The sequence below is a fragment of the Thermobia domestica genome, chromosome 10 (assembly GCF_964235325.1).
Source record: "Thermobia domestica chromosome 10, izTheDome1.hap1.1, whole genome shotgun sequence".
Taxonomy (NCBI): domain Eukaryota; kingdom Metazoa; phylum Arthropoda; class Insecta; order Zygentoma; family Lepismatidae; genus Thermobia; species Thermobia domestica.
In genome coordinates, this window is record NC_137463.1 from 174878412 (window position 1) to 174894628 (window position 16217).

The window sequence follows — 16217 nt, forward strand, 5'->3', positions numbered from 1 at the left end:
CTGTAACGTGAAATAACGGAGGATACAAAGAAATGGTTAGGAAGAGAGAATGGTAAAGGTAGTGGAGACAATGTAGGTGAAGGAAGCTGGAGAAAAAGGTGAAAAAAAAAAAACTAAATGACCGAAAATACAAATACACATTTATCTGTCTATTTTATGAAATTCTTTGTTCTCAAGCAAAAGGTAACGAAGAAAACAGAAATTTGATCTGAATAATTTAATATCTCAAGTTACTTTGTACAACTTACTATTGTGCACAATACACGTGGTAGAGTTTCAAGGTAATTTTACAGACAAAAGTAAATGACATCATCTATGAAATAGAATGGCCAACACACAATAACACAAAGTATTCACATTCTTTATCTTCCAGTGAAAACGTACCAATAAGGTAAGTTCTTGTTAAAATAAGATTATAAAACATCCCCCTAAAACTCCATTGGTGTCAATTACCTTTGCCTCCTAACTGTACATAATTTATATTTCTTACATTCGTTCATTTTCTTTTAAAAGATGCAGAGAAATTATTATACCTGAGTTTCAATTACAATTTGCTATAATAATGACTGATTCCTTTTTCTCTTTTTTTTTTTTTTTAAGTTGTTTGAGCAGGATAGAACCCCTACCAGACACCAAAGTTAGAATTTATTTTTATACGTGTGAATATATACTATGCATGTATATGTAAGTGTACACGTTGATTGAAGGCAAAATGATATTAAGTACAGCCCACCGGAACTCTTAGAGTTCAAATACCTCAAATTATGCCTCACAGCACGCTCATCTAACATTATCAGTACTGTAGAAATGACATTTCATTACACTAACAATATGAATGTTAGAAAAGCGAGCCATGATTTATTTTTCTTCTAAAAGCATACCATAATTACACACAAGAAAACACATGACTAGCACAAAAAATGATCACAATTAAAACATAAACCTCTTTCTAACAATCTAGTCTATGATAGAAAATCCTTCCTTTTTTATTATCTGTGTGAAGATAACAATATATAGATATATGTACCGTACGTATTAGAATTACATATTTATGTGGTATAGAGTTATTATCATACATTATACAACTTCTTTACGGCGATTTCTGTTTTAGGAAATACTGAGCAAGATTGTTTTATTGGTAAAATACCCAGAGGATACCTTCATGCTAGAAGAACTGAAGTGTGCTTATTTCTCAGCGGTTTATTAAAAAAAATACATCCTGGCTTGCACTTTCACAATATTTTCTTATAAATACACAAAAATATACATTTGCATTTTTAACCAAGATTTACAATAATTTTATTTTGTTTATAAATTCGTAATCGGATACAAGTTCACCAATATTAAATCTTATATAATCTTGATTTCTTTTTAAAAAAATGTCCTCATTTAGCTTCTATTCAATAACGCAGTTTTATTATAGTGAATTAAATGCAATTTGCTGGTTATTAACCCAGCACAAAATGTTTGATCAATTCCGATACTAATGAACTGGACATGTTATTATAACAAAGATAAAAGCTAAAACTGGATGGAACTTAAATGATGAATGATAATTATGTACTTCATGAGGATGCAAACCAACAAATACCTAACACAAAAGTATAAGTTATTGTATGTGTTACTTTAAAAAGTAGGTAATTATTTCTATTATGTACAAGGTGTCTCAGAAGTCCCCTGACATAGGGTAACTGTTATTATCAGAGTTACAACAAAATCTAAGAGGGGAAACCGTCTCCAAATATGATATTTTCAATCTAAAGTGAAGGAATCTTTTAAATCGGACGCGCCGTTTGGGCTGTACACTCTTTATGTGCCCAATGTTAAATGAAAATGCAACGTTGCCATTTATTTGAGCCCACAGCATAAACTGAATGGGAGCCTGTTTGAAACAGGGTTGGCCATCAACACGATAGCGTAAAAGATAGTAACTTCATTCACTTATGTTGTGGTGTTCAGGTAAATCGAAACTTGCATTTTTATTTAACATTGGGCGCGTACAGCCCAAATGGTTCGCCCGATTTAAAAAGAAATCATTCACTTTAGATTGAAAACATCATATTTGGAGACGGTTTCCCCTCTTACATTTTGTTGTAACTCTGATAATAACAAAGTTACCCTATGTCAGGGGACTTTTGAGACACCCTGTACTTTGGACGCTGCTGTATAGATTACACACATGCACATTTGGTAATAGCTTTGTTCTCAGGTATCCAATGGACATTTTGTACTACTTTATCAGGTTCAGCAAATACTGTAGTTTAAGAAGACTGAAACTTTAATATATATATCTTTACATCATTAAAGGACCCGTAACTAACTACAAATTACAAGGGAGTATAGTTTAAAATTTTAACGTTGGGCACTATAACATTCCAAAAATTTTCCCTTACAATTATAGAAAGAGCTCGAGAAATGTTTGAAGGTGCGATCTACAACTTCCTTCCTGGCTACGGGTCATTTCATGAAATAATAATCATATTAATCAAACGATCCGATGTATCTATATCTATTATAAAATTTCTGCCATTTTCAGTAAGCTATATCAAAATATTGTTGTTTGATTTTATTTCTCTTAATAAGCTCATTCTACAATATGGCAGGTTCAGAGCATCAAATTTATACGTTAAAATTTATTTCATTCCTACATTGTTTCATTCCTATTTGTATGTATAAATACATACATAAACTTGTTTATTTTTATTTCCACCTTTCCATTTTTCATTGTGACTAATATTGAAAGTGATGATAATATTACTACACACAATCGTTTCTGGAAGAAATAATAGTAGCACTGTTTTACTTTGCTGCCAGTTACCACAATTAACATACAATGAAAATATAAAATTCTCTCTTTTAAACTTTTAGTTTCATTTCTATGCAATAAATATTTGGTTTTAGTAGTAGATACAATTCACGCACACTGTTCTTTTGTGATAATAATTTCGTCACTATTCTTCTAAAGAAAACTCTAACACAAATACGAAGAAAATATTCACAACTATTTACACTGTTTGTTATTAACTTTATAGTGTTTCGCTCTCACGTCCCTGTGTTCGTTCTTCTGCAGCTCTTTTCACAGCACTCGTGGCCATTACATCTATAACAGCGTATTCCACATCTGGTTTCACATGCATTGGACTAGGAGGCTCACTTTCTGCATGTTCCACTCTTAGGTAGTTTAGGTCATTACTGTCCTAGGAAAACGGCAACACGTTAGAACCAGAACATTTACATAAAAATTATTTCAGAATGTGTGAAATAATTAAGGATCTATGTTTATGTAGTTTTATTTTGAATGGAAAGACGAATCAATACCAATAAAATTGCATCTCTTACTTTTACCACATAATAAATATATTAACCCAATAAGCATCGTCTTCCTTAGCCTTGGATCTTTATTATGATTTTTTTTTTTTTTTTTTTTTTTTTTTTAAAGTATGAAGTATTAAATAAATGTATACAAGATTAACAAACTCCTTGAAACAACTGATAAGGTTCTCTACCCTCTTAAATATAAAATCTATTCGGGTTCAATTCTATAACCTTACTATAGGCAAACGCTTGTGTATAAAAATAGAAATCAGTTTATCAGATTTTATGAAGAACTATATTACAGATAAACGAAAAATATGCCAAACAAAATTGGATACTGTGTTTAATATTTGTACAGAATAGACTATTATTAGTCTTATTAAATTTTCTAGTTTGTCATATTGGAGTTCATTGGATAAGTCTGAACTCTATATATTATATCTATATGAATAAATGAAATGACAGAACTTCAGAGTTAATGTAACATTTCAAAATGAGAAAACTTAATAGGAATAACTTGGTTCCATTTGACATATTTGTCTTCCATCTCTAATATAGTTCTACCCTAAACTCCCGTCAAATTGTCTAAACCTAGATGAATCTAATACGAAAAGTTTCAGCTCGTAAAGGTGGTATGAGTTCTATTCATGTTCAGATGGACCATTCTGAAAGTTTCCGTGTTAAAAAAAAGATACAGTATTTAAGTGAACACATTGTTGGTCAGTGATTAAAACAGTAGATAAGAGATTACACTCATCTGAAAATTGTTATATGTCCAAACGTTGTGGAAAAAAAAAAAGTACACACAAAGGGAAGGAGTCAGAGCTTGCACCCGAAAGGGAGACAAGAAAGGAAAGGCGATGGAAAGTGGGATCTCTTTGAAGTAGGTAGATGATGAGAGAGTGGCTAGAAATGGACTTCCAAGCAATCCGTGATTTCTTCTTGCTTCCACGCCTATCCATTGTTCAGAGAGTGAGCGTAGTAGAAGACGTCTCTGAGTGTATATCAGATACAATCTTAATTAATAATTTATTTATTTACTCATTCATTCATAGGGTAATTCAAGATATAAAATCTAGAATAGATCAGGCGAAGAAGGTATTTGAACAAAAATAAAAGTTTCTAACTGGAAATTTCGACATAATGCTGAAGAAAATGTTGAGGAAAGCGGATATAAGGAGTGTAGTTTTGTACGAATGTAAGTTATAGATTCTAGATTCTAGAAGAAAAATAAAAAGAATGCTGGAACTTAGATGGGTGAGTAAGATATCAAATGGAAGAGTGATGAAAATGGTAGGAGGAAAAAAGGAGTACAGTATACTGAAAATGAACACATTATGAGACATGGACGAATCACGTTATTAGATAAAGACTGGCAGGGAAAAAAGTACCTACAGGAAGTCCACGACTGAAATATGTGGATCAAATAACGAAAAATGTATGGAAGAAAAATTACATGATAATAAAGACTCAGGATAGGGAAAAATGGAAAGGTGAGTCAAATCGATCGAGAGATTGCTGATCTAAGAAGAATAGGACAATTACTGCTTTTGTGTCATGTTAAAAGCGATCTTAAGAAGTAATAAACTGAATTTTTTCATCTTGTCATGAACTGGTTTATTTATTTTTTTTTAGTTATAAATAATTTAAAAATTACATTAAATACTATTCTTCATAGCGTATTACGTTTAATGATACATTTCTGTTCCAATAGTGAAAACAGTTCTTTAACATCAAAACACAGAGGCTGATCTATTTCCAGCCGAGGGGGCACGGTGGTTGAGTGGTAAAGCTCTTACCTCTCATGTGTGGGATCCCTGGTTCGATCCCCGGCAAATTAAGTTTTTTTTCTGTGGACAACAAACAACATCGTATCCGTAGGTTTCTCGGGGTATTCCCATTTCCTTCCACATTTTCATTCCCCCATTTTTTCCACAATCATTCACTTGCCTTCATCATCCGTTTCCGTTAGCCTCAAAGGCGTAACGTGGGACGATAAACTCAAAGATTTCATTTCATTTCATTTTTTTTTAAATATTTATTTATTTGAGACGGAACAAATTAAAATTGTTGCTTACGTAAGATATTTCATTTGCTACCATCGATCAAGTTGGCTGTGATGGCCACTGATATGGACCATTCCATGACACAAAAATTTTCACTGCAGCAAATCTAGTTGGAGCTGTGCAAAGAGTATGCTGTTCCATTCCTCTTATATCATTTACAGAGGCTACTGTGTGAGCTCGACATGATAAAAGGTGCCGTTTGAGAAGCATTAATCCATGGGATTAGCATGTAAACTCTTAATGGTAATAGCCTCGAACCGAACAGCATGGATACCAGTTGTAGCAGCCATCCGTCGGTAGAAGGTCAGTGATGTTTTGGCCATGTAACTTGAAGCTTGTCCTGGTGCAGTTCCACACTATTAGTGTCGTCGCTATACAATGCTCGTATTTCGTTCAATATAACTGTGGGTAGTTACATCGGCCTTTTACATGAAGTTCTATTTAGGTGATGGCCTGAACTTTTCCACAGTCACTTGATAGATCGTCCACTGTTACAACAAATTTTCCGCGGTCACCAGCTAGGTGAGCTCTACAGCCTTTGTCCTCGTTCTTTTACTCCGAGATATGTCGAGGTGTTAACGCATGCACGCTAGCTTTGCAGATAATTTTCAGTCTCAATTTGTGATGGATTGCAGGATTCACTGTTGATTGGAACACATGTAATCATTAGTCCATAATACGATAGGGTAATGAGTTATCATAGGCCACCATATCCTAGATATTCTATAGCACAGATCTTGTAAGTTTCACTAACTCCCTCTTTGGATGAGATTTCACTGGCGACGTAAGCTGTGGAGGAGACTACTAAAAGTGACCCGTTCAATCACAAAGTCATTTCTCCGACACTTTCTACTATGCGGACATGCTAAAATTTGCATGGGAAAGACATAGCACACCGTTCTGAAAATCTATTTTTTCGGCGACCATTTGACAACTAGCTACAACATCCTCATTCTGGTGTACAACAGCTGAAAAACTTATATATGTGCGCGTACAGTTTTGTTGCTCTGTAAAACCCGATTTGATAGGTAACGCTGTCTGCAAGTTGTTCGGATTTAAATGGATCAGCCTCTGTATATGATAAAATGATAAGATATTAAGATTCATATTAAGATTCTAGAGCTTAGCTTTGAAGAGTAAATAAATAAGCGTACCAAGGAATTGAAATCTTCAAACCAAGATGAAATATCAGTTGCGGTCAGCAGAGAATGAAAATAAGTAAACCTCCATTACTTAACTTATTTGATGAGTACCATTTGATTATCATCGAGATGTCTTAGTTGCTGAGTAACATTGACTATCATCAAGATAAGGCATTTATAGCTTCAAACTACAAAGAATACTAAATACATAATACTAATGACAAAAATTGAAATAACGGCCTGTGGAAACATTTCATTATTTGAAATCACCATTAAATTTCCATTTCTCGAACTATAGATGTCTTCAGTGGAGTACTGTTTAAAGAAAAGTTCTTGGACAAATAATATTATAGCAAATCAACTTATGAGATCTCCAGATACTTATATCACTAGCTAGAGAAAAGGACTAGTATTCAAAAGAACGCTAAATTACTTTTGAGGTTGAATTTCCTTTAGTAAGAAAGAAAGAAAAAAAAAAGAGAGAGAGAGAGAGAGAGAGAAACAGAGAGACTGTAGCTCGACAGATGAAAATATAATGATTAGAGATAATAACATGTTTCCATATTGAGTTAGTAAGTTGTTTCATTATGCTATATTACTATCAACTAAATTTTCAATGTTGTTTTTGGTAAAAAGTGTGCGCAGTTCATAATTAATGATGGCAGAGACTTGACTAATTTCGTAGAGTTTATAGAATTAAAGGAATTGTTAAGTAAAAGATGAAATCAGTATACACTAAATAAGATATTCATGTACTGTCAATTTCTGGGGTGAACATCAGCTAAAGATTTAGAAAGAAACCTCTATAATGATAGGTACCATGCTGTACGCTGCCAGGATAAAAAATAGTTGTTACAAGACTTAAATATAATTCAATGTATGGCTAACTGTATAGATGATTCTCTATATGATTATATGATTCAATAATCATGACGTTCGTTCTTACTTTTTGAGAAAAGACAGAATGTCGACATGGACACAAAAGATCTACTTCTGAATGAAGAAGAAATTTATAAACAAAAGAATAAAGAAGGTTTGATTGTGCAATCTCCAACTAAACAGAAATGTCTTTTTCAATGAGGAAGAAAGAACAGACAGCTTGTATCAAAGAGTTATTTGAGTAATCATGTCAAAATAATTCCCTGAAATATTTTCTTTTTTCTTTCTTTCTTTTTTAATATCCGAAAATATTACATTGGTCCTCTTCATATTCTGCAAAGACAAACATTAAAAGTTTGCCCTAACACGTAGCTTTTCAAAGCACAACTAAATACGTTGATAAACTTCGAGTAACAAATCAAATCTTTTTCTATCATCATCAGAAGAAAAGGAAAAGAGCATCATGGTAATCTACATTTTTCTCCTTTACTATAAATAGAATCATATTGAAAGAATAAGTTTGTTCTTTTTTAATTTTTCGAAGCTCATCTGAAACCTTAAATTCTAATAATTTATGAGAAAAAAGGAATATTTTTCGTAATTTTGTTTACCTTAGGAAAACAAAATCTATGATCATCTTTCGGAGGTATCTGCTGCTCTTCTCTTTCCTGGCCTGGAGAGCCACTCATATAACCCGGAGACGGAGACTCTGCCTTTTCGGGAACTGGAGTAATGTTGGCGTACTGCGGAAGACTTCGCAGCGAACCTTTCTCCACTATATTACCCTAAAGTACAAAATAAACTATGAGATTTATGATATCGTCTTAATGCAATTAAAATGTAATAGTAAAGATAAACAAGTATTAGTTATGTACTCCTACTCCAGTGGTTATCTTGGAACATGAAATAAACTCCAGTGGTCATCTTGGAACTCCAGTAACATGAAATAAAATATTATAGCACAAGTATTAGCAACTAAACTCTTATTCTGCTGGCTATGTATTTAACAAATTACAGAAGTGACGTTAAAGGTATTCTAAACCAGCTTTGTCAATTAGTCACATTCCCGCCTGTTATTTTCTATTCTTTGATCCAATGAAAATAAATAAAAAGAAAAGGTTCCAAAATGTGACTTTTAGCTTTCGAAGATGATATTATAATATAATGTGCCGTGTGACTCATGAATTTTCATTAAATATTTTGAAAAATTTGAAGTTAGAATGTCATTACATTTAGTGTCCGTAATACATTGACGTGACTCTTAGTTATGTCAATGTATCATTTGCAGCAGGAGCAAATAATCTCAAATACTAGACGAGCCTGGTGTTGATTTAAATTTTTAAGTGTTTCTGATGTTTCAACGGAGAGAGGAGTTGGGAAATGACGCTGGCAAAAACGACTGACAGGGAGAAGCTGCTGATGTAGAATAAATTGTTCAAGGTAGACGTAAGATTACTTATAGAGAAGTTAAAGAAGAACAGAATAGAAGAGGAAAGAAGAAAAGGAGGAGGAAAGGAGAGAAAGGAAGAGAAGAAGAAATGGCAGACAGAAGTATTAAAAAACTTACTAAGAAGAGGTGGTGTAAAGACGTACAGAAAAGGAGGACGGAGAATTCTGGAAGTGGTTAAGAAGGTGAAAAGTAGAGCGAAGGAAGTATGTGAGGAAGATGTGGGTGCAGTGTATAACGTGGAGTGTAAGGATTGTGATATGATACACATTGGGGGATCAGGGAAAAACTTAAGGAGAGAATAAAACAACATAGAGATGGTGTGAGACTTAAGAGAGAAAATAATGCCATATACAAATATGTTACAGAAACGGGGTATGATATAGATTGGGAAGGTGTACAGGGACTAGAAAGAGAGAACAGACTAATAATAATAAAGAAATAGAAGGAAGCACAAAGGATATAGAAAAAAAAGTGACAAACTAATGAACTGGACAAGTGGACTGTTAATACATGAGCTATGGGATAAATTATTGGAACAGATTGAAGGAAAAGAGCAAGACTAGGGAGATTTACATGTAATTTATATCCATATATTTAATATTGTTATACTTATATGTAGTTTTATTTACTGTTACATTGTTTGTTATATGTATTTTTTATATTGTTATATTTATAATCAGTTGAATTTAGTATAGTTTTGTTACTTTTAAATTATGGCTAATAGTCATCGAGGAAGGACTAAGAGAAAATTTTGAAGTCAATCGTTCAATTATAAACAACAGCTGCATTACAGATGTTTGGAAAAGATAAACATAGGTGGAAGGGTTGGGTTGAGTTGAGTTTAGTTTAGTTGATTTTAGTTTAGCGCCCCTTTCAGCAGCGAGGCTATATGAGACGTGAGCTTTCTGATTAACGTGGAATCCGAACCACATGAGCTCCAGCCGGAATCGAACCCGGGTCTCCCACGCCAAAGGCGTTTACGCTAACTGCTTAGCCACGGAAGAGCTCTACATAGGAGGAAGGGTAATTAAGTCTGGGCAGGGGCCGCCAGATGAGACCCGAGGCAGTAAGACTCAAGTGGCCTCCCATACAAACAATGAATTTTAGTATATATATTTCGAGCTCTGAAGATATCTCTTTCAGTTAGTGTCTGATGAAGAAAACATTAAATTGTCGAAACAGTTAAACTTTATTTTAGTTTTAACTGTATATAAATAAAAAACTGTTCTCTGCTACAAGTGTCAACCACATATTTTTATAGTCATATATACAAAGCACTCATAAGATCGTGCTATATACATTTAATTCCTATACAAAATGCAACACCATGCCTACATAAAATGTTAAACATTCACTGTAACCATAAATGTTTAATTTTAATATATATTTCTTTTAAAATTTTATCTGTTATTTCCACATTGACTTCGTTATCATTGTTGTTCGTAAATTTGTTAACGTCTTCATTTGTTTGTTTGCTTAGTTTAGCGTCTCTTATCAGCACTAAGGATATATGAGATGTGGATCTACAATTTAAGATGGAACGGAAACCAACATAATGCGTTTAATGGTATCCCATTGGCAATCGAACCCGAAACCAAGTGCACCAAAGGCTCACGCCCTAATCATTAGCCCAGCAGAAAAGTCTTATCATCCACATCTAATTGGATATATTTTTCTTTGGAAGAAATTTAATAAATTAAAATTTATTGCAGATCTTACAGCTTCAAAAGAAGACAAAATTGAGTTTTCTACAGATAAATAGATTCCAAAATCTTGTTACTGGGATTGAATGCTTAAATGTTTCTGATGTGCACTTAAAAAACTGTTCGAAAAAAAAAAAAAACTCCATGATCTTTACCTTGCACTCTCCATCCAGCAAAGATCTATCAATCTTCTGATATTCCTTTCCTGATCTAGGCCTTAAAGTCGTTGTAGCTGGCCGGATATTCCTATAAGTAAAACAGGTCATAAAGTAATAATAATAATAATAATAATAATAATAATAATAATAATAATAATAATAATAATAATAATAATAATAATAATAATAATAATAAAGTTCTTAAAACCAGAAAATAACTGTTACTATTATCTATAAAAATTCTGAAGTGTGTGCCAAGCTAAACAAATTAATCTATAACAACTTATAAACCTATTACCAAATTAGTTTCGATGATAATTTTACGAAGCATTAGTTTGTTCGGCTTGACAGAGGCTTCAAAATTTTTTATAGATAATAGTAACGAATTATTTTCTGCTTTTACGAGTTGCTTTTAGCGCTTTTGTTGAAGTCAGTTAATGTTTTCTTTTTTTTTTTAAAAAAAAAAATGCTTTTATTTTCTACTTTTTAGTACGTTTTTAAAGTCCGTTATTTTAAAGTTTGTTTATTTTTCCACTTTTTCGTCACCCTAGTAGCTTAGTTAGATATCTAATTTAAAAGTAGGGGATAACTTCCTATAAAGTGAATTACTCAAAGAAACACCGTAGCTCCGTTTAGCTCCGTAGACTATCATTAGATCCTAATTAAATTTATATGGAACTACCGCGAAAGTATACTCTTTCAAACAAAAGAGAATCATCAAAATCAATCAAAGTCAAAGTTATGCGTGATCATACCACAATTACAATTGAATACTGACAGCTATTGAGGAGTTTTATGGTCTAGCTCTGAAGACTATTGTTAGATTCTTATGAAGTTTACATGAAATCACAAAGAAAAAATACTCTTTCAATCAATAAAGAAGTTATGAAAATACGTACATTTTGTCGAAGTTATGAGTTATTATACACAGAAAACTTAATGATGAACACTGTTACGCGTTGAGGAGCTTTATGGTCTAGTTCCGAAAACTACTGTTAGATCCTTACAAAGTTTATACGGAAACACATGGAAAAAATATTCTTTCAAACAAAAAAAGAATCATCAAAATCGTTGCACCTTTGTCGAAGTTATAAATGACCATACAGAAAAATATTAATGAACACTGTCAGGCATTGAGACGTTTCATGGTGCAGCTCTAAAGACTATTACTAGTTGAAGACTACAAGGTAGTACAAGGAAAGAAGATTCCTCCTTTTTTGAAGTCGGTTAAAACGGAATAAAAATTACAAACATACGTAACTCAATGGCTATTTACAAACTAATTTTTAAAATTTATTTTAAAACTCACTTTACGTGTAATCATCACTTACGTAACCACTACTAAGTATTTTTATCTTCTACAGATGCCATTTTACAAAACTATGAATTTTAATATTTTTCTGTCTTGTACTTTGTATTTCTGATGAATAAATGATATAGACGCATACACAAAATATAAAAGGAAAATTATACAATAATAAGTAACAGAAGAATAAACTACCTGAACAAAAATAGTAAAACAAATATTGAGTCTCAAGAAGTGAGATCGCACATAAAATTATATTCCAACATAAAAATGAGAAAAAGTTTCGATGTTAAATTCAAGTTATGTTAATAAATATTAATTTATTCATGCATATGTTACTGTATTTTATTGTCATACTTCTTCAATATTAGCATTATTTTAATACCTGTGACTATCCGGAGTGTCTGAGGAACTGTAGGACGATAGTGAGAGTGTTTCGATGTAGTCAGACATATCAGAAGTACCGCTGCTCGTGCTTCTAGAATCTATGTAAGCAGTAACCAATGCCGGATCAGTTCCTGGACTTGCATATCCTGTGATTAAAAGTAACACACTTTCAGCAGAAGTAAATTTTATTTTTTAAGAATTTTGCGTTTGCTAAAGCCATTCAATAACAAAACAAGTATATACCTATATAATACACATATAACATATAACGTCAAGTCTTGTCTACAATAAACAAACCAAGCTTTCTACACAATATTTTTACTATGCGGAAGATACACGGAATGCAAATCTAGTCATTAATACCGGTAAAATATCTTGTTGTAAAAATTGTGTAAATGTAAAAGTTGTCATTTAGAAAGTAAAATTAGAGGAACATGACATGGATATTAAAGCTGTTTCTGAATATGAATAATCTCCCAAGCTTGTTTAAGGTAAAGTAGTTAAGCTTTGAAAAGATATAGCATTCATGTATTGATTCAAGTATACCTTAATTACTTAGAAGTAAGACTTAAAAATTACGAACTTAAAAAAAAAAAAAAAGAAAGAAAAGTGCTCTCCAAATTATCTACTCTACATTTCTCCGACGTGCAGTTGCGAAGTGTATGTATATATATTACAGTGAGAGATGTTATATCGGCAATCATAACAATAAAATTAACTTCAGAACTGTATTAATGCAACTTTATCAGAGTATCTTTTATAAATATTGGATTCTCACTTAATTTGCCTGTTGTTATTATTATTTTATTTTTCCACAATCATAAGTTATAACTTCTTGGTTTTAAATTTTAAAATACATCATCTACAAATGCTTCACATTATTAGTGCTATTGTGAAGTTGTTAATACTCACTGCATTATTACGCCATATATGTTTTTGGACAATTTAAGTTTTTTTTTTTTTTTTTTTTTTTTTTTTTTTTTTAATGCAGACAGATCTTAGTAAGATGTAACTAATGATCTTCTGTAAGTTACTGAAAAACGTATTCAGATTTATTTATGTATTTAATTCACTTAAGCTAGTGTCAAGAGAGTGGTGTACGTATACACTTCTGCCATTACTTTATAACTACGCTTATCTCTTTCTCTATAGTTTAAAAGAAGATCTACAAACTACTATAGCTTCCTTCTTTTTTAAGGCATTTCTTTCTATATTTGTGTTTCGATTATTTGTAATAGTGTAATGTATTTTAGAACTTGGCGATTGATAATTCTATTGCAGCACAATTTATTTGTTATTATAGATATTAAATTACTCAAGCAGAACTAATGAGTTAGATTTTAGTAATTCAATCAAATTACAAACTTACCTTTCACACTATCTCTCCTAACACAGATTGGAACTTCTGCTTCGGCAGATGAGGATTTTGGTGGAACCTTAGGCTTCAAACCTTGGAAGCTACTAAGTTCACGCAATGGATCTGAAGACTTCGATCTACGTGGTAAAGATGAATGAAGACTAGCAGCAGAAAGTCTATGGTCAAATTCCATAAATTCACCCCTATGATTTGGTGATCCTGTACAAACACCAGAATCATTTGAACTTGATGAGTCCCTATTTCCAGATTTACACGGAACACTAGAAGATCTTCTAATGTTAACAGTTTGTGTTAAGTGTTCAGCAAGACACTCTTGCACTAATGTCCTTAGGGAAGCACTATTGTTAGATTCTTTTGTGTTAGGTTGAGTCGACATATTAGTTCTAGAAATTTTATGTTCACACTCAGAAACTACTGGCTCGTCTGAAGGTAATTTGGTTTCTTCTGACACTGACGATTCTTTATCGTTGGTTATTTGTTCCGATTGTCCATCAGGAGTATATGTTGAAACAACTGAAGATGTTGTAGCACTTTCCTCCTCTTCGTACTCATCAAGGTATCTAGAAGAATCTGCAGAACTCGAACGTTTTCTCATCAACACTCTTCGCTTTTGGTCATTTGCTTCACTTGATTCAAGGAACCTGCGAACTGTCTGTGATGGATACATCAAGGCTGATCCTGGAATACGTGGGAAATCAGATTCAGAACGCTTTCTTGTCCTCTCCATTAAAGGTCCTGATAAGCTGGGAATACTGGCAGATTTTTCTGGGAAACTATTTCTAAGATTTGCTCTGAACTGTGTTCCTTTTGCATCAGTCTTGCATGTGATAGGTGACATAGCCAAATATCCTGGATAGTTATTAGAATCTACAATTTTCGGATCAATAGCTTTGTATGTAGTCGGTTCCATTAAAAGGTATTCATCCTGATTTGCAGTAGAAATAGCTGGTTTTGCTTCTGAGGGCCGCTTCGGGGGTTGATTTGGGACACCACTAGTAGTAGCATGACCACACTTATGACAGATTTTAACTCCATCATTAAAAGCAAATGATAATGTATTAGCTATTTGCATACTAGTCGCATCAAGACCCTGTTGTACTAGCAATATTTGATCTTCGTTATTTCCACTATCGTCAGTTTCATCTTTTGTTATCCCTACTCTTTGCAACACATCTTTGGCATTTTCATAATATTCTAAGGATTCAGCAAAGTCAATATTTGCATAATTTGGCTTTTCATTTCTTTTAGATGGCGTTTGTGTAACGTTTTGTTCTTCATCTACAACAGTGGTATCAACATTCATATAATTTGCAGATTCCAAATTGTTGTTTTCAGAATTTTCTGACTTCTCTACATTGCTAGCATGTTCGTCTACTGCTGTTGCATTAACTGTGTCTGTACACTCACAAGATTGCTGTTGTGCCAACCTCTTTGTTTTCTTAGATTTATCCACTGTAGCGTAGATAGCAATTTCCCCGCTAGGGCTCATTACAGGCATCTTACCTTCTCCGCTTAATTTGACCTTATGGATAGGTACTCCAGTGTTCTCCATGCCGCTACCGCGTCGACACGGCATCCAATTCTCAGCCCATCCCATCACTTTCTGACACGGACATTCAGCACCCCGAACGTTATCTCCAACTACTTTTAACTCCACAGGTACAGGGACCACTGCTTTTGCATATTTGATAACGCACCCGCAAGGCTTCTTTAAAGTTTTGGCAGCTGGCGGAGTGTCATAATTAGCAAATTGTGGCAAATTCTCCTTTTCGAAGACTTTCTTCTCTGTTGCAGCTGCAAGGCATTCCGTAACTTTCTTAGGAGTATCATAGTATTCACCAGGATTTGGATTCATCGTAAATGTGTTCTCTGTTCCTTTCTGTTCGTCATCTTTCGTGTTTTGCTCCTAAAAATAATAATAAAGAGAAGTATTAAATTTAAGTAAGCGAAAAACTCTACATTGTCATTTCTGTAAATTACATATAACATAACTCAAATACAAACAATCTTATTTTGTATCCCGGAATAGTAGAGCCACAGTGATACAGTTCCCAGTGTGCGCTAATTTCCGAGTATTGCTAAACTAGAGTGACACGTGAAAGTTTCTGCCTTCCTATGGAACCATTCTCACTTATGACTCCAGTTTAGCAGTACTCAGAAGCCAGCGACAAAGATGTCAGCGCACACAACTATATCATTGAAGCTCTGCTACTTCGGGATACTTTCATATTTGAGTTATTAATTGTGTATCATATAGCATCCATCAGCAATTACATACTTAAATGGCAAGAAAGTCTTGAGAGAAATTAACAATTCATTAATCACTTTATAGATCCAAAAATATCACGTGATAATAAATCTAAAAAATATTTTAACAACCTTACACTGCTATCAATATAAATTTAAAACATGATTTATGTTTTCTGCACTTAC

At 33.0% G+C, this 16217-nt stretch overlaps 1 protein-coding gene across 1 annotated transcript in view; it reads right to left on the reverse strand.

Annotated features, from left to right (window-relative positions):
- Window positions 1-202: 202 nt before the first annotated feature.
- The window catches only part of LOC145661683 (uncharacterized), a 125984-nt gene continuing 109969 nt past the window's right edge, over window positions 203-16217 (reverse strand). Inside the window, exons 8-12 of the mRNA XM_081727011.1 lie at window positions 13776-15690; window positions 12405-12552; window positions 10711-10801; window positions 8014-8187; window positions 203-3197 (exon numbers count right to left, since the gene is read on the reverse strand). Coding sequence (XP_081583137.1) covers window positions 3027-3197; window positions 8014-8187; window positions 10711-10801; window positions 12405-12552; window positions 13776-15690 — 2499 coding nt within the window. The 3' untranslated portion in view covers window positions 203-3026. The remainder of the gene's footprint in view (window positions 3198-8013; window positions 8188-10710; window positions 10802-12404; window positions 12553-13775; window positions 15691-16217) is intronic.